This window comes from Spermophilus citellus (genome assembly GCF_964194105.1).
Source record: "Spermophilus citellus genome assembly, chromosome: 11".
NCBI classification, from domain to species: domain Eukaryota; kingdom Metazoa; phylum Chordata; class Mammalia; order Rodentia; family Sciuridae; genus Spermophilus; species Spermophilus citellus.
Window position 1 is genome coordinate 75,307,922 of NC_138192.1, and position 19,183 is coordinate 75,327,104.

At 34.7% G+C, this 19,183-nt stretch overlaps 1 protein-coding gene across 2 annotated transcripts in view; it reads left to right on the forward strand.

The window, feature by feature from the left end:
- Positions 1–4,717: 4,717 nt before the first annotated feature.
- DYNC1I2 (dynein cytoplasmic 1 intermediate chain 2) overlaps positions 4,718–19,183 on the forward strand; it is a 55,225-nt gene continuing 40,759 nt past the window's right edge. The window contains exons 1-3 of one of the 2 annotated variants that reach the window (XM_081262226.1): positions 4,718–4,861; positions 6,922–7,038; positions 10,038–10,155. In XM_081262226.1, coding sequence (XP_081118352.1) covers positions 6,931–7,038; positions 10,038–10,155 — 226 coding nt within the window. In that variant the 5' untranslated portion in view covers positions 4,718–4,861; positions 6,922–6,930. Of the gene's footprint in view, positions 5,108–6,921; positions 7,039–10,037; positions 10,156–19,183 lie in introns of both variants that reach the window. The other variant, XM_081262225.1, reaches the window with a different exon arrangement.

The following is a 19,183-nucleotide window of genomic DNA, read 5'->3' on the forward strand; positions in this document are numbered from 1 at the left end:
TTAGTGGCCTTTTTGGGGGGCAGAAATAGAAAAACATCCTAAAATTTAGGTGGAATCTCAAGAGACCCCCCAAATAGGCAAAACAATCTTGAAAAACAATAAAGTTGAAAGGCTCACATTTCCTGACTTAAAATTTTGCTGCAAACCACAGTAATCAAAACACTTCCAAGACTCCAAAAAGTTCCCCCTTGTTCATTGTCAGTCAGTCCTCCCCACCACAACCCCAGGCAATCATTGGTTGGCTTTTTGTCACTATAGCTCTACCTTGTCTAGGATTTCATATTAATGCAATCATATAGTGTGTATTATGTAGAAGTCAGGCATATGATCTTCGCCTGACTTCTTTCACTTAGCATATTTTCAGAATTCTTTCATATCATTGTATATATGAGTAGCACATTTCTCTCTGTTGCCAGTACTATACTATTGTATATGTGCATCATGATTTTATCCATTCACTAGTTGATGGACATTTCAAATTATTTCCAGGATTTTTTGTTTTGTTTTATTTTGTTGTAACAGTTTCATTCTACTGCATTGAGGTCTAGATTTCTTTTCATTTATCACATTTGCAAATTAATTGGAATTCTTGAATCTGTGGATTAGTGATTTTCACCAGTTATGTAAAACTATCTTTTCAGATATTACCTCTGTTCTACCCTCTCCCTATTATTCTTCTAGAACTTCACTACTGCTTATTACACTTCCTCCTATCCTCCATGTCTTCATATCTTTCTTACATTATATCTTTTTGTATTTCTGTATGGTATTCTTGATAATTACTTTAATATGCTTTTTAATACAAAATGTTTTTCTTCCAGATCTGCCCCTTTTATTTCTAGGACCCTGGGTAAGAGTACAAATGGAAGGCCACATACTGTATAGATATATTTAAAAGTTAAAAATCAAGGTAAGAAAGCATAAGATAAAATAATCTTACATCTTTCTACCTTGACCAAGTCCAGGTTTAAATTTTAAATTTTGGGATATCTATAGCTCTATAATACTAGATACTCTATTGTGCAGTGGTACAGGGAGGCTGATTTCTAACTGCCAACTCCAAACCCCTTTTTTTCTACCCTCAATTCTATACTACACTGCAAGGGACATAAAGTGAACACTGTTATCTGGGCACAGCGGTGAACACCTGTAATCCCAGGTATTTGGGAGGCTGGGGTAGGAGGATTGCAAACTCTTGTAACTGCCTGAGGGCAAGAGCAGACTCCAAAGTGTAGCATCTAAGAATGGACCCTTCTTGCCTTGATCAAAGGGTTACATTGGTATCTTTAGCTATGTTAAACATATTTGTTGAGTTTTTTTAATTTGTTGAGTTTTTAACTTGAGTTATTATGTTATTAATAACTAGAAATTCTAGTTGGTATTTTTTCAAAACAGCTCTATTGATATTTTAGTTCCTCCTTTTATTTTTTAACATTGATCATACTTGTTTTATATTATGTGTCTGTTCATTCCAAAACTTAAGTCTTCATGAATTTGACTCTGTTATTTGTTGTTTGGGTTGGCTCTTGGATCTTGTTTTGGATGCCTTATTTCCTCATGTGGTTTTTTTTTAGTTCATTTTTTAAAATTTATAAATGTTGATTCCTTCAAAGCCTGAAATAAAGATTGATTGTTCCAAAACTGATTCTTCCAAAACACATGTTTGTTTCTCCCAAGCACTGGAGGGCATGACAAGTTTACAACAACTTTAAGCCAAATTTTTCAGACTGTGTTTTTAATGTACTCTCCAGGTACTGAAATTTCAAGCTGCAAATCATGTGAAGCTCCAATTGTGATTGCCTAATTCAAATTCAACTCCAACTCTGCCAAGATTGTTGGGCAATTTTCCAAGAGGGGGATGGAGGTGCTGGTTGATTTCTTACATTAAGGATATATTAGGTTTCCTTTTAAAATCCAGTTTTGGATAGGCCTTTGGCTTTGTCTCTCATTCTCTAACCCTAATCAAGTTCACCAGTTTAGGCAAATGCCATCTGGGTTTCCGCTCCCACGTGTGTGTGTGTGTGTGTGTGTGTGTGTGTGTGTGTGTGGTGCTGGGGATTGAGCCCAGGGCCTCTCACTCTGGGCAAGTGCTCTGCAAATCTACATCCCAAATTCTTTCTGCCTTCTTTTGTCCTAAATATTCCTTACTTTCTTGCCAGCTCATTGAAGCAAGAAGGAAGGTTTTATTAAGCATTTTACTGGTTTTCAGTTATCTGCTTTGTGTGTGTGTGGGTGGGGAGTACCAGGGATTGAACTTGACCACCAACTCACACCCCCAGTCCTGTTTTGGATTTTAAAAAAATTTTTTTTTGTAGCTGTGAAGGACAGCATGCCTTTATTTTATTTGTATGTGGTGTTGAGGAACGAACCCAGTGCCCATCTACTTTTCTCAGTCTCCACTAAGAATGCATTGGTTTATGCCCTTATGATTTCAGACTATCCAAAAGTCTTCTAACTGCACTCCATGCCCAGTCTTTACCCTTCCTCTTCTCTTCAACTCTATCTCCTCAAGCAAGTTGTATTAGTAAGGGTCTTAGCAAGAAACAGAATTCACCTGAGCTAGTTCAAATGAAAATACTTTGGTGAAAGAACCAGTTACAGAGGGGTGAGCACTAGTAAGAGAGCAAACAGGAGATGAGGCACTCAGAAACTAGTTAGAGTGTTTTGTGACTTTTTTAATATTTTTTTTTAGTTGCAGTTGGACACAATACCTTTATTTTATTTATTTATTTTTACATGGTGCTGAGGATCAAACCCAGGGCCTTGCATGTACTAGGCGAGGGCTCTACCGATGAGCCACAACCCCAGCCTGTGACTTTTTTTAGTTCTTTTCTTCCTTCCTTCCTTCCTTCCTTCCTTCCTTCCTTCCTTCCTTCCTTCCTTCCTTCCTTCCTTTCTTTCTTTTCTTCTTCTTCTTTTTTTTTGTTTAAAGAGACAAAAGGAGAAAATAATTACTGGACACCAGGGAAAACTAGATGGAAGAAGTCACACCTGATACAGGCATGAAGCGATGAATTCATTACTGGAAATGTGACATTAAAGGAGGAAGCAAGTAGGGAAGAAGTGTCCCAACTTCACTTTCTACCTGCCTTCTGATATACTCTTCTAGGGCTGTCTCAATTCAAATCTAACCACAAGTTGGTCCTTAAAGAAGCCAAGGTCAACCTCCAGAATCACAGATGTTGGCAAAGAAGGGCAGACAAAGAATTTAGGGGACAAAGAGAAAATAACCTGTACATCAGTCTTTCTCTAGGCCACTTTGAAAGAACGATCTAAAATACAAACTTTATCATACCATCTTTTTACTTAAAATTTGTCAGTGGATTCACATCTTTTGTACAGCTAAATCTAAACTGGGATATGTGACTTCACCCTTGATTATGACTTCATTCCCCAGTTCTTGTGTAGGCTACAGTTTTTTAAAATTATTTCCAGATTCTACCCTATTATATTCTCTCATATGTCTGTATTTTGGGCATACTCTTTCTTCTTTAAGGTTTTGTTCTGCATCGTCTTTGATTAACTTCTACTCAACTTTTCAGAAAACATCTTGGAATAATCTTCTCCTAAAAAAGTTTTCCTTCCCCACCGTGTTTCTATAACTTCTATACTTACGTTCATCAAAATACTTAGTTGACCTGAGATCTCTGCCTTTCTCCATTGAAAAGATAGATGTGTGTTTTATTTCTTATATACATGACACTTAGCACCATTACTGGCACATGGTGGGCAATTAATAACATTTTTGTCAAATGAATAAATGAAAACCAAATATTAAGAAAAAGCAAGATAATGTTTGTATATTTCTAAATCTTTTTGAAATTTTAAGTTATGAGGAAAAAATCTTCAAATTTGAAGTTTTCTTTTCCAAATTAATTTCTGAGACATTTATATTGTATATAGGCATAGAAAGAAAAGGAAAAGATGATAAGCCCACGGACTGAGAATCTGAATCCCAAAGATCAGTCCTAAACTTGAGTAATGTGCTCCTTATCAGTTTTTTATAACATAGGAAAGATATTGTTTTGATGTTAGCTCTAATTCTTGACAAATAATACTCTAAATAATTTAAATATATTAAAAAATATGTATCAACCCATAAATTTCTGGTAAATGATATATAAGTTATCTAACAATTATTTATATATTATATATTTATATATTAAAAAATCAAACGATTGTGGAAACCATTCTTGCTTAGTTAAGATTCCAATAGTACAAAATGTTTTCTTATCAAAAATTTTGTTCCCTACGACACTGGGAACAAAATACTAGATTTTTCCCCAGATGCCACGCGAAGCCTCGATAAAGCCTCCCCCTCCCCCCGCCCTAGAATTTTTACCTATGGATTATATATCTATATCTATATATCTATCCTAAAAATGTTCTTCACCCTAAAATTCTGCCAATGTTGGGTCAAAAATCTCTCCCCCTCCCCCGGGTGCAGGTTCTCACACATGCTAGACAAAAGATCTCATATTGTAACACATACAGCATTGGGAGCATTGCCCAGCGGACATTGCTCATTAAAGAGGGGGGCTATAAGCATTTCACTGGGATTTTGAACCCTCCAAGAGGGAAAACGAAAAGTCTATGACACATACTACGGATCCCAGCATACCCTGCGGTGACCAGTGACCACAACTCCCGGGATGCATTGCTCGCCGCATGCAGGTTTCTCTGGTCGTTGGGACTTGTAGTTCTCCCAGATAGTGTCAACTTGATCCGGGAGGGCTGTGGTTGCGTGCTCAGCCTCAGGATAGTAAGGGTAACTTCCCAGCTTTTGGTGACAGCCTAACACTTCTGGGCCCTGGGCCGGTTGGATTCTTTGTTTCGTCTCTCGGCTTTAGCTTAACATAGGGTAAGTCACGGAGGGGCTACAATTACCCACTGCAGGGCCCCATCCTTTATTTCTGAGAGCGACCTCGTTCTGGCGGAGCCATTTGTCCCTTAGCTCTCGCCGTAGCAGCCGCCGCCCATCCCTCTTTGTGTGTACTGGGAAGCCGCCCGAGTTAGTGGTGGCTACAGTTAGCGTTGGGGCTTAGACTAGGGACGTTGCCGGGAAGTTGTAGAAGGGACGACTCTTCCCCATCCCGCCACCTGACAGGTGAGTTGATGGTTCTTTCCTCAAGGCCCGTGTGCCTGCTGTGTCCCAAGTCTGAACTCGCCAGGTGGCTTAGCAGTTCCCGCTGACAGCGCCGGCTCGGCTTCTGGGAGGAAAGGCCGGGGGAACGCGGGCCGTGACTCAGGCGGTCTGGGGAGAGGAGTCAGCTCTTTTCTCTTTTTGACCCTCCAGGGGCATCTCGGGGCGCTTTGAGCTTGTCTGGCGCCCCCTGGCCCTTCCCCGGACGCCCTAGTCTGGACCGCGCCCTCTTGGCCGTAAGCCCGGGAGGAAGGGAATTCCTTTTCGCCTTGCTCCATTTTACGAATAAAGGTCGTTGCTGCTTGCTTGCATAGCGTTTCTATTCACCTTGTATATGTTGGAAAGTCGCTGAACGCAGAGGGTTGTAGCACAAAATTCTAGAGACACTTTCTTCCCTTAGAGTTTTAAGAAAATGAAACGTGTCCGTCATGGAGCAGAGGCTCTGGGCTCTCTGAGGATGGGAGGGCCGGTCCGCTGTGGCTCAGCCTGACAAACTCTTAGTGTTTGATCAAAAATGCACTTACTTCAACATGCATATTTGTATTGGCATCTCGTTGACGCTGAGCAAAAATAATTAACAAAAAATTAGGCGTCGTGCCTGGCATACAGAGTTATGTATGGAATTTCTCTCCAGCTTATTAAGATGAAGCTTTTTATCGGTCCAGAAAAGGAGGAAGATCCACAGGTCTCTTGTGGGCCATTCGTTTTAATTTGTTTGAATGAATCATGGTAAATATTACATGAGTATTTAAGGGTCTACTGTGTCAACTTTTCACCGTTTTTATGTACTTGAAAATTCATCTCTCTTTTTGGTCTTTTGAAATTTCGTTGATGCATTTATTACTAGAGGGAATTGCGCCTTAACCAACTTAACCTTTATTCAGATTTAATAACTGTCTTTTAAGAGATTCCTCGCAAATAATTTTCCAGAGGTTATTCTTCCACTTTTCTTGATCTTAAAGCATTTAATATTTCAGTTATACAGAGACATTGACAGCTTGATCATTATGTTAAATCAGTAATATAGAGAAGGCAACAAGTTCCTGGCCTGTACCTTAGCTCAGCCCCTAGGTTACTTTTTTGCAGTTCAGAAAAATTCTAATCATGCTTCCTAAAACTGAAGGCCAAGTAGTGCACATGTAATTTTTTGAAGATATTTGTAACTCTATCTTACCTATTACTCATTTATCCAGTGTCGATTTAATGTTAAAGTCACTCTGCTGGAAGCTGTGAAGATATCAAAAATGACTAAAACACAGTCTCTGATTTCAAATACCTTACACTCTAATATGGAGCATTTTAGGTGTGTTCACAGATAATTGTTCTAAAAGTGCCATATGATATGTAGAGAGATTTGATTTGATAATGCTGGTAGCTTGTGTTTTGTTTGTCTTTAATAGTACTACTTTTAGAATTTATAGGAATCTCCTGTTTTCCCTTCCATTGTTTCTAGGAACAAAAGCAAGACTTATAGTTTTCATCCATGTTATACAGCTTAAGATCCTCTCTACCTCTTAATGCCATCCCACAATGTCTGTTATAAGTGCTAATTTTGACCTTTATCTCCAGTGACTTAATATATTGTCATCAAAAAACAAGACAATGTGTTAAATTTGGGAACATGAACATTAAGGCATTTACTATGTGCCAGCTATTGTGCTCAGCACAGGGTAGTATTTCTTACATACATGTGTTTATCATTTTTCTCAAGTCTTAGTATAAAGTATGCTGCTTTTACCAAGGTAATGATTATTGTAAATAATTATATGCTTCTTAAGGTCACAAACATGTCGGACAAAAGTGAATTAAAGGCTGAATTGGAACGTAAGAAACAGCGATTGGCCCAAATCAGAGAGGAAAAGAAGAGAAAAGAAGAAGAAAGGAAAAAAAAAGAAGTATGTTTGACTTGGGGGGGGAAAATAATCTCAGTGTAAAATAATTGGATTTTATTTCAAGTACTTTTACCTTTAATAATTTCAAAATAGTTAAAAATCTAGGAGTTGTGATGGCAAATATAGCACTACAAGTAAATCTTACTTTAAAGTAATCTTACTTTTAAAAAAGCCAGATTTATGAAAATGGCAAAACTGATAAAATGTAGGTTTGGGGTTATTTTTACTGAATAAAAGTAATATAGATGGATACATTTATAAGATTCAATTTATAGAAGTTCATCTTATATATGTGGTCTTTAAGGAAGGTATTTGTTACACAAAATAAGGGGCATCTGCATTGTATTAGACGTAGGGCATATATACCACAATTGTAATTTGAACTTTGAACTTATTTATCTGGATATTTTGCTGGTCTAATATGCCAGTAATTTTGTCAGAATTTATAATATAAATGACAAACATATATGTGTGTGTGTATAGTAGATAGCTTACTTGATTATATGTGTGTGTGTATAGTAGATAGCTTAGTTGATTATAAAATTTGTACTTGTCTCTTTTAAAAGAGTTAATCGTTGAAATATATTTACTGAGTAGTAGGTTTGATAGTGCCATAAAGGTAAACCAAATACTTTGGTCTTACAATTTTTGGTATCATCTATTTCATCATATATGCATATACATTGTCCTTGAACTGCAAATATTTTACTTATTCCTGTGTTTAAGCACACATTTATCCCTTTGGAAACTCTTTAGACATATTTATATACTTTCAAAACATGGATATGTTTTAAATGGCTAGTGTAAGATAGTTTATGCTAAATATGCCTTTAGTATCTAGTTTGTTTTTTCTTTTTTTTTTAGAGAGAGAGAATTTTTTAATATTTATTTTTTTAGTTTTTGGCGGACACAACATCTTTGTTTGTATGTAGTGCTGAGGATCGAACCCAGGCCACATGCATGCCAGGCGAGCGTGCTACCGCTTGAGCCACATCCCCAGCCCCAAGTATCTAGTTTTTATATGTAATAGTCTAAGTAATAGCCAAGGCTTGTAGAAATTGCTTAAGGAAAAAAATCAGTTGGAGGGGCTGGGGATGTGGCTCAAGCGGTAGTGCACTCGCCTGGCATGCGTGCGGCCTGGGTTCGATCCTCAGCACCACATACAAAAACAAAAGATGTTATGTCTGCCGAGAACTGGAAAATAAATATTTTAAAAATTCTCAAAAAAAAAAATCAGTTGGAAAATATCAAAGTTGTGGCATTGCTATGTTTCTGTAAAGGTCTATAATTGAAGAACTTGCTAGTTTATGCTGAACCTTTCTATCAAACACTGTTATAAGAAGATTGGAGCTTTATATTAGATATATCATTAAAAATTAACTGATAGACCCAGGTGTGATAGTGCATGCCTTGAAATCTCTTGGGAGGGAGCAACTTGGGAGGCTCAAGCAGAAGGATCGAAAGTTCAAGGCCAACCTCACCAATTTAGTGAAACTGTGTCTCAGAATTAAAAATTAAGAAGGACTAGGGATATATATAGCTCAGTAGTAGAGTACCCCAGGTTCAGTCCCCAATACAAACAAACAAACAAACAAAAAACTTGCTAACTGGTAGAAGCGTGATTAATATCGATAGAACCATTCCAAATACTGTCTGTGGCTTTAAACTCTCTCGAATGCTGAACACAAATTCAATTTTTGTTTTCTAAGTTGGGCCATAAGCAGCTTCTAAGGGATTTCTACTACATGATATCTAATTTAAAGTTTATATAAAACATTACAAGAGATAATAGTAATAAACAGTCTAGTAGATTATAAACAGGAAAGTTTTAGCATAGTCTATTTTGCTATCTTGATTGAATAATCTGATGACTTTAAGTTAAAATATTATAGAATATTATGATGAACAAAATTTACTCACTGTATGAGTAGTAGTTGTCTAGTTGACATCATTTGAGACATATATGTATGTATATGTTATGTAAATTTTACTTTGAAAGCTTGAATTGTACATATGATATTTTGTGTGATCTGAGAATGTTAAAGTTTATTCAATTTAACTAGATTTTACTAAAACCATAAATAACTGAAATTTAATGGGCAAAACTTTTCATAACAAAAAAATGCTTTTATGTGCAAAAAGTAATACTTAATTTTATCTAAACCCAACATTGTGTTTATATTATTAAAATAAAACCTGAAATCTGGGCAGAGTGACATTTGCCTATAGTCCCAGCCCTTCACGGGGCTGAGGCAGAAGAGTTGTTTGAGCCCCAAAATTTAAGGCCAGTCTGGCAACTTACAAACTGGTCCTGTCTCTTAAATTAAAAAAGAAATAAAATAAGCCATGTAGTTTAAAAAATAAAAACTTTCTCTTTTCAAATTTTTAATAAATGTTCTCTATGTAAAGTTGCATAAAAACGATGAAGATTTTATACAGAAAAGTTTGAAATAGTCATACTTTTTCAACAAATCAAATTGTTTATTCACTTAAAATTTCTTTTAAAATTAGGAATTTTAAGTTAATTTATTAACATATGCCAATTTCATCTAATTTTTTTTCAATGTTATGACATGGCTAAGCTTTTATTCTACTCTGGGGGGAGATTTCCATGATTCCTGTCCATGGTCACCGATTTTATATTGGAAGTTGACTGTACTTTTTGAACTTATCTATCAGGGAAGGTTTTGTAAAAATTCCTTGATTTCATATAAACATGGCTCGATTCAGTACATATTATTTGGAAAGTATTTACTAGAACTCCTGAGAATGACTGTCTCATAAAAATATACAGTGTTAGCACTTTATTTTAAAAATATGTTTTTTGCACATAGAAATATTTCCTACCATATTCAAACTTGAATTTAAAATTTTTTTTATTATTTCTTTTGTACATCACAATAGAGGAGTGCATTACATTCATAATTTTTTTGCATTGCAGTTCTTAATACACCTTTATACCACAATTTATCAAACTTGAATTTTTAACTTAACATTTTTAGACTGATCAGAAAAAGGAAGCTGTTGCTCCTGTGCAAGAAGAATCAGATCTTGAAAAGAAAAGAAGAGAAGCTGAAGCATTGCTTCAAAGCATGGGGCTAACTACAGAACCCCCCATTGGTAAGAATAAGAATATATTCATTTATGAGAGATAAGCATATAGTCTGTTCAGCTGAGACATAGCAAGATAAGTGATTTAACTTGATATATTTTGCATATTTTTCTTATTTGTATCTCAATCATTAATCTTATTTATTTGGAATTGCCTTTTTTCAGATGTGCTAGTACATGGTTATTTTATTTCAAAAGACTTGCAAGATTAACTGTATTTATTAACATATACCAAACTACCAATTGACTCTTCTTAATTAATGAGTAATTTATTTCAGCATATATTTTGTTGAACAAGTTTTGTGTGCCATACTATGACTATTTCACCGTAATTGTATTCTTTTCTATAGGTTAGGTAAATTGGGGAGATAAAATCAGTAGCTTATTTTGGCAGATTTGAATTGTTCTTTTTCTGGGTTATTCATTTTAATACCTATGCTAAACCAAGATGCTGAAATAGTAGAATACTAAGGACAATCTAGATTACATATCCTAAAACATTTAATGCTTACTTAGAAGAGGCCTGTGCTGGGTGCTGTTATATAGTATGTAGTTTAGTTTAACATGGCCTTGGTCCTTTGGGGACTGAAAATTTCAGGGTTAGTTTCATCTAGTCCAGGGGACAAATGCCAGAGACAGTAACTGTTGAATGCTTGTTGTGAAATTGCAACACAAATGTCCTTAAAGCTGATGTTTCTAAAAAGTTTCAGGATGGAAAAAGCCAATTGCTTTCATGGTCTGCTTTGTTATTACTTCTTTTTTATTTTAATATATTTTTAGTTGTAGATGGACACAATACCTTTATTTCTTTTCATGTGGTGCTAAGGATTGAATTCAGTGCTCACACATGCTAGACAAGCACTCTACCACTGAGCTACAACCCCAGCCCTTGTTATTATTTCTTTAAGCTCATTTTCCTTTTCCTTATTGGTAGAATTTGAAGACTGATTTTTTTTCAGTGTTATAACAAATCTTAGCATATTGATATTGATTTTTATGTCTGTAAGAAGCTTATTTGCATATTGGTTGTTTTGTTTTTTAGGTGGTAGTGTTGGGGTCTAAAACCAGGGACTCAAGTGTGCTATGCAAGCATTCTATCATGTACCCCTAGCTCAATATATTTCATTTTTTAAAAATAAATAAATTAGAACACTTTTTTTTTACCCAAATAATTGAACCACATTGCTTGTTATTTGTTAGATGTATAGTCCTTGAATGTTCTCTTTCTTTGTGTGCCATTAGCATTTATTTATTTATATTTGATACAGGGTCTCACAGTGTTACTCAGGCTGGCCTAGAACTTGCAATCCTCCTGCCTCAGCTTCCCAAGTCTCTGGGATTATAGGCAGGTTACAGCATCTAGCATACCCCACTGGCTTTTGTTTTCTTCTGTAAGATTTTTTAAAAATATATTTTTAGTTGTAATGAATAATATCTTTATTTTATTTATTCATTTTTTTAATGTGGTGCTAAGAATCAAACCCAGTGCCTTATGCATGCTAGGCAAGTGTTCTATCACTGAGCTACAACCCCAGCCTGGGTTTTTTTGTTTGTTTGTTTGTCTGTTTGTTTCCTTTTCTGTTCGGTTTTACTGAATTCACTTATTTGTGTTTTCAAGACTCACCTCTATACATTGATTTTTAAAAGATCATTGTTTAGGGATGTGTGTATGTTTTTTTTTTTCATTGTTTTACCCCATCTCCAGTTCCCTTCTTCATATTGGTGCATCAATTACACACTTCTGCATTTTTAACATACTTTTACATACTTCCTTTTTTCTGTCCTTTGTGTATTCACATTTTTCAAGGGGTTTTGCATATCCACATGTAAAACATAGGTTTTATATACATAAGAGCATTATGCTATATGTCTCATTCTATTTATTCCATGTTGCTACATACATATCTAGTTAGTAATTTCTGACTGATATAGAGTATTCCATTGTGTACCATATTTTTGTTAACCGGTTCCCCCAGAACTATACACTTAGATTGCTTCTCTCTTTTTTTGCTACCATAATCCACACTGCAAAGAATATATTCTTTTCCCTTGAGGACTAGAAGAGTTTCTTTGGGTTATATGGCCAAGAATTGACTTGCCATGTTATTGTATATAGGCTTATTTAGGTTCTGTGTATCACTCTTAAGAATAGCTACAGAAGTTTATCTGCTTTCTAATTTTTGCCAACTTGATGGATATAAAGGGATATTCCCAAAATGTCTTAATATTTGTTTATTTGATTACAATGAAGTTGACCATCTTCATATATCAGTCATTCAGATTTTCCTTTCTGCAATTACATATTTGTATCCTTTGGTTAGCTTATTGTTTAGGTTTTCTTTATCTTCTTCTTTTTCTTCTTCTTTTTTTTTTTTTTTTTTTTGGTGAGTGTGTGTGGTATTGAGAATTGTATCCAGGGCCTCAAGCATACTAGGCAGGTGCTCAACCACCGAACTACTTTCCCAGCTTTGAGGTTCTTCATCTTATGATTTGTAGAGTCCTTGTATATTTTAAGGATATCACACCAGCATATTTGTCAATTATTGAACTATTAATGACACTAAAATTGAATATTCATAGGATTGTGATAACCAGGTCTTTCCATCATGGTTACTCCTTTTGACTAATAGGTAATATCTGGAGGTGATTCTTTGTCACAATGTGGATATTAATTTTACCATTAGTTTTTTCAATCTAATACTATAAATACTTGATCTTATCTAAGTTATTTAAGAGTTGCAAAATTGTTTTGTAATTCTACCATTCCCTCTGCACATACTAACTTAAGTTCTTCTGGAAAGGGAAGATTTTCCTCAACAACTAGACCTGTTTGGTTACCCTAAGAACACTGCCAATAGAAAAATAGGCAAGTTGTTTCAGTTTAATTATACTATTCTTTCATTACTTGCCCTTATAAGTCACAAAGCACCACTTCATCTTTACATTGGAAGAGAATCACTAAGTCCAGCCCACATTCTTGAAAGAATTTGTGGGCATTCTTAAAACCAACAAAATATTTACAACAAATTCATAGGTTTCTTCATATTTTGAGATGATCACATTTTTTTTCCTTTTAGTGTATTAGTGTGGTTAACATTGATAGTTTTTTCTTTTTCTTTTTTTTTTTTTTTTAAGAGAGAGTGAGAGAGGAGAGAGAGAGAGAGAAAATTTTTTTAATATTTATTTTTTAGTTCTCGGTGGACACATCTTTGTTGGTATGTGGTGCCGAGGATCGAACCCGGGCCGCACGCATGCCAGGCGAGCGCGCTACCGCTTGAGCCACATCCCCAGCCCCGATAGTTTTTTCTTAATATAAAAGCATTATAGTCTGGAAAAAAACCAACATTGTTATGAGATATATTTCTTGTGTATGTTGCATTTTTGTTTGATACTATTTAGGAATTCTTCATCAATATTCAAGAGAAGCAGTCTTCTTTAATTTTTTTCCTTTTAATGTATTTTGCCTGGATCATTAAATGAGTTATATAGTTTTTCTTTCTTCTTTTCTCTGGAACGGTGGTATAATTTTGAAATTATTTACTGAATATTTGTTAGGAATTTCCCATAAGATTATTTGTGTTCTTTTATCAGTTTTGACATTCATTTCTCATAGGAAATAATTCAGTATTCAGTTTTATTGACATACAGGTATACATGATTTCTTCATAATTTTGAACAGGTACCGAATATTGAACTCAGGAGCACTCGGCCACTGAGCCACATCCCTAGCCCTGTTTTGTATTTATTTAGAGACAGGGTTTCATTGAGTTGCTTAGCACTTCCCTGTTGCTGAGGCTTGCTTTGAACGCAAAATTCTCCTGTCTCAGCCTCTCGAGCTGCTGGGATTACAGGCATGTGCCACCACGCCCAGATCTTCATAACTTTTTATTCTTATTATACCTAGAATTATTTTTTTCTTTTCTTTTAACGGTTTGCTAACCTTCTTTTCTTCTTTTCTTTTCCTGTGCTCAAATCCAGAGCCTCCCACATGCTAGGCAAATACTTACCACTGAGCTACATCCCCAACCCCTGCTCTTTATATTTTCTTACAAAAGGTTTGTCTTTTTACCTTTTGTCAAATAACTGGCACTTTCTTTTTTTTTTTTTTTTTTTTTGTGGTGCTGGGGATTGAACCCAGGGCCTTGTGCATGTGAGGCAAGCACTTACCAACTAAGCTATATCCCCAGCCTACACTTTCATTTTTCTTACAAAATTTTCTTACCACATGTCTTGTTCCCAAGCTCTTCTATTCATGTACCAAATATTCTAAGTGATCTGTGAGGGTATAACTCAGATCACATTTTTACAATCCAGTCAGAAGACAAACAAAATTTTAAAAATTGATATAGACCACATTTGATAGAATTTGGAGGTAGTGGTATTTAAGTTGCATGTTAAATCTCCATTTTTGCTGAAAGACAGATGAACCTTAAGTATAATTGGCTTTTTGCATAATTTTTTTTGTTCTGTGTTTTTTTAATCCTTACGGTAAAACTCACATTTCTTATCCTGATAGTAAATATGCTATTCAAACCCAGGAAGAAACTGTAAAAATAGTTAAGCTTATTTATTTTTTAAAAAATATTTATTTACTTTAGTTTTAGGTAGACACAACATCTTCATTTTATTTTTATGTGATGCTGAGGATTGAACCCAGTGCCTTACACATGCTAGGCGAGTACTCTACCTCTGAGCCACAACCACAGCCCTAAGCTTTTATTAAAATGTTGAAATCTCATAGAATGTCCTAAAAATGTATGTCTTTGGATTGATAAGTGAATGCTATTTGTGAAGTATGATTTTTTGGTGCCCGTATCTATAGGATTTCAACATATACTAATGGTAAAGGAGAACCTTTCAGGCAGAAGAAATGTGAGGAAAAACATGAAAATTGAAAAGATTAAAGTGTACTGAGAAATACCAATTTATTCACTTTGCCTGGCTGGCAGAGTAGAAGAAAATAAGGGAAGTGAAGGGTGAAGTTAGACTTGGAAGGAACTGTTGGGAGGTCACACAGAAATTTTCCAGCTACGAAAGGGATGTGATCAGATTTCATTTTATCAATCATAAAGTTTTTTAGGTGGATATGGTGGTACCTGTAATCCCATTATAGGCTAAGGCAGGAGGAAATCAAGTTTGAGGCCAGCCTCAGCAGCTTAGAAAAAACTTGTCTAAAAATAAAAAAGGGCTGAGGATGTGGTGCAGTACAGGGTTCAATCCCTAGTACTCTCTCCCCCATAAAATCAGTCCTAAGAGTATACACACACATCCATTCATATTCTCTCTCTCTCTCTCTCTCTCTCTCTCTCTCTCTCTCTCTCTCTCTCTCTCCCTCCCCCCACTCTCTTCCTCTCTCTCTTTCCCCTCTTCTTCCACCCCTTGGGCTGGGATAGAATCATTTTACATGACCATTATCTGATTATATAACTAATATGGGATAAATATATAATATAGATTCAGGTGACTTGAAATATCTCAATATATTTGACTTTCTTTTGACACATTGAAAACAATTTGAAACATTGCTTTCTGAAACTCAGTCCTATAATATTTATTTAGTTCTACTTTAAAGAACAATACAGTTAAATCTTGCTCTTTTGGAACTTATGATGTTCCTGTAGGGGAGATATATTATTATGATGATATGATAGCATGAGACTATGAGAGGTGACAATAGACAAAGTGTTCAGGAAGAGCTATATAAGAAATAGACTTATAAAGTGAGAGGTAGGATCCAGCCATGCTAAGGTTGAGAAGAGGATCATTCCATATAGAGGAAGTAGTGAGCACAGAGTTCCCAAGTAGTAGACCCTGGTTTATTTAAGTTGGTATGGTTCTACTATTACCTAGAGAAGAGCAGAAGTGGAGGCAGAGGTCAGGTTGTATAGGGCCTTAGCTGTGATGAAGTGAATTTTCATATTAAGAGTTTTAAGCAAAATGCCCTTGATGGGTTATGAAACCAAGTTATTGCAGAGATTAAAGGCTGGCTTGTTTTATTATAACTAACCAGTCTTCAGTTATCAGTTTTATAGCCTCTCTCAGGAACTGATTTTTGAGAGTTAACTCTAAGAAAAATTATTTAATTATTTAATGAATATTTAATTATTGGATAATTTAATATTATTATCAAATATAATTTTTAAAATATTCTTTAATGGACCATTTTTAGCCAATAACAATGATTTTATCTTAATCAAGCAGACCTAGAAAAAAAGTGTTTTTAGCTGAGGTAAATATTACTGTATGGGCTGGGGATGTGGCTCAAGTGGTAGCGCGCTTGCCTGGCATGCGGGCGGCCCGGGTTCGATCCTTAGCACCACATACCAACAAAGATGTTGTGTCCGCCGAGAACTAAAAAATAAATATTAAAAATTCTCTCTCTCTCTCTCTCTCTCTCTCTCCTCTCTCACTCTCTCTTTAAAAAAAAAATATTACTGTATTAGTACTGTATTTTTATACATGTAGCATGTGTGTGTTTAAACTAAACTTGAAAAGGATGCACTTAGAACTCATTCCCTTGATATTTTTCTTTATGCCAAGTTTTTTGGTTTTTGAATGTATGAGAGAAGAAGGGAGAATGAAAGAAGAAAAATATTGCCAAGTCTCAAATAATTAGTTGATTATTATTGCTAAATTAACCCAGGGAGAAGCATTGTAATAAATTAGGTTTTTTTAAAATGTGGTTTATGTGAGATTCACAAAAAATATTTCTACTGAAAGATTTTAAAGTTTTAAACTTTTTCTATATTTGGAGAATAGGAAAATACAGTTTTATCTCCCGTCATTTTTAAAAAAATATTTTTATTTTTTTAGTTGTAGTTGGATATAATACCTTTATTTATTTATTTTTATGTGGTGCTGAGGATCGAACCCAGGGCCTCCCATGTTCTAGGCAAGCGCTGTACCGCTGAGCTATAACCCCAGCCCTCTCCTGTCATTTTATAAGTAGATTATTAATACAATTTTTTACAGATTACATTTTTTTTACAGATTACATTATTTGCAGCAGAAGTTTTTTTTAAGATATGAGAGAGTAGTAACTTCTTGATTAAATATCAGCTCATCTATTATACTATTTGATAGGTTTCAGTTGTCAGTAATTAAAGAGATTCAGTTCTGATGAGGATAGAACAGTTTAAGGGAGCAGTAAACAGTATGCTTTGAAAATACTGTTGAAAAAGTAGTGAAAGATTATTGCTTTCTTTTAGCTCATGATAGTTATTTGAAATTTTAAATAATGTAAAGATTATATTTTACCAAAGTAGTATAAGCTGATTAACATTGAATTAAGAGTCTCTTCAAATAGCTAGGTAAATGGACATAGGGCCTGCTGTTCCTTCTTAGATAATGTTAACACTGCATTTAGGATTTTAGCATTTAGGGTTCCTAGTCAGATCTCTAGACATCTTTTCCTTTGAGTTGCTGACTTCTAAACTATTTTCCACCTCTTATTAAGCACATTTACCATCATATTGGAATCTATTAAGGGCCAAAGGCCTTATGAAAATTTTACTGTCTTCAGAAAATTTAAGCTAAATGCATTTCGTAATCCTTAAAACATATGCCTAAACCTCCAATGCTAATGTCCAATGTATATTTATATAGATAAAGGCTAGACTGTGGTTATCAAGCTTTTTTTTTTTTCTCCAATAATGCACAGTTTAAAAAATACATATTTTGGGCTGGGGATGTGGCTCAAGTGGTAACACGCTCGCCTGGCATGCTCGGGGCGCTGGGTTCAATCCTCAGCACCACATATAAATAAAATAGAGATGTTTTCTCTCTCTCTCTCTCTCTCTCTCTCTCTCTCTTCTCTCTTCTCTCTCTTCTCTCTCTCTCTCTCTCTCTCTCTCTCTCTCTCTCTTTAAAAATAAAAAATTTTAAATACATATTTTTTTGTCATAACCCAGGATAAATAAATACTTGGTTCTCTTTTCATTGTAGAAATACTCCTTGAGTACTTATTAAATGTTTCAAATTACAGAAATAGAAAAGCACTGCTAGAATACTCAAGAGGGTTTATTAAAAACATTGTTTTTCTAAAAAGAATATTTTTTTAAAAAAGGTATTAGTAATAAAACCTCACAACTTTTATTTGCTGCTAGATTCTGACTTATTTAATCATTTGACTGATTATTGAGAGCAGAATCTTTCATTTTTATTCCTGGTGCCAGTACTGGCTAGACACTTAAATATTTGTTAGATTATTATTAGGTCACTTGTCTTTCTACCTGGTAAGGCCAGATAAAAGCCATCCTTCTTTAAGACAATAACAACAATCAAGTCTTGTTAAATTTTAGGAAAATGCATGATGGAAATTGAAACTTAAATATTTTGTAAAATGTGAGGTTTAACTTTCTTCTTTCACAAAATTTAAGTATTCATTCTCTAGAAGCTAATTTTAGGTACAGCTTTTAAGATATTTTGTATCAAATATGGAGTTCTTTTATATGAATGATGTTTAAAAAAATAACTTATCTGTGTGTGTTTATAACTACTATTTAACCATTTTTGTAAAGTAATGAAAACAGATACTGTCAGTTACTCTGTATCCTTAGACTGTATCAAGAGAGTAGAATACATTTATTGCTATAATTTAGTATCTGAATTTTCTTTTATAAGAAAGAAACAAAGTAAGTTTGCTATGTCAAAAAAGCATGGCTTCATTTTTTTCCCCTTTCCTTTCCTTGAAACTTTTAAATATTTTTAATTAGAATTTTAGAATATTTTCCACACTGCCAGGTCATTTTTTTCAAGCGTAGCTTCATTTTTACAAATTATTACGTGAAAAGGAATATTGGTTACTTATGGTATTTTTAAAAAATATTTGTTTTAGTTGTAAATGGACTCAGTAACTTTATTATTTTTATGTGGTGCTGAGGATTGAACCCAGTGCTTCACATGTGGTAGGCAAGTGCTCTACCACTGACCCACAACCCCAGCCAACTTATGGTATTTTAATACAATAAAATTTTTATTTTTAAAAAAATTAATGCTCTGAATTACAATGAAGATACTATTTCATCTTCATTTTTAG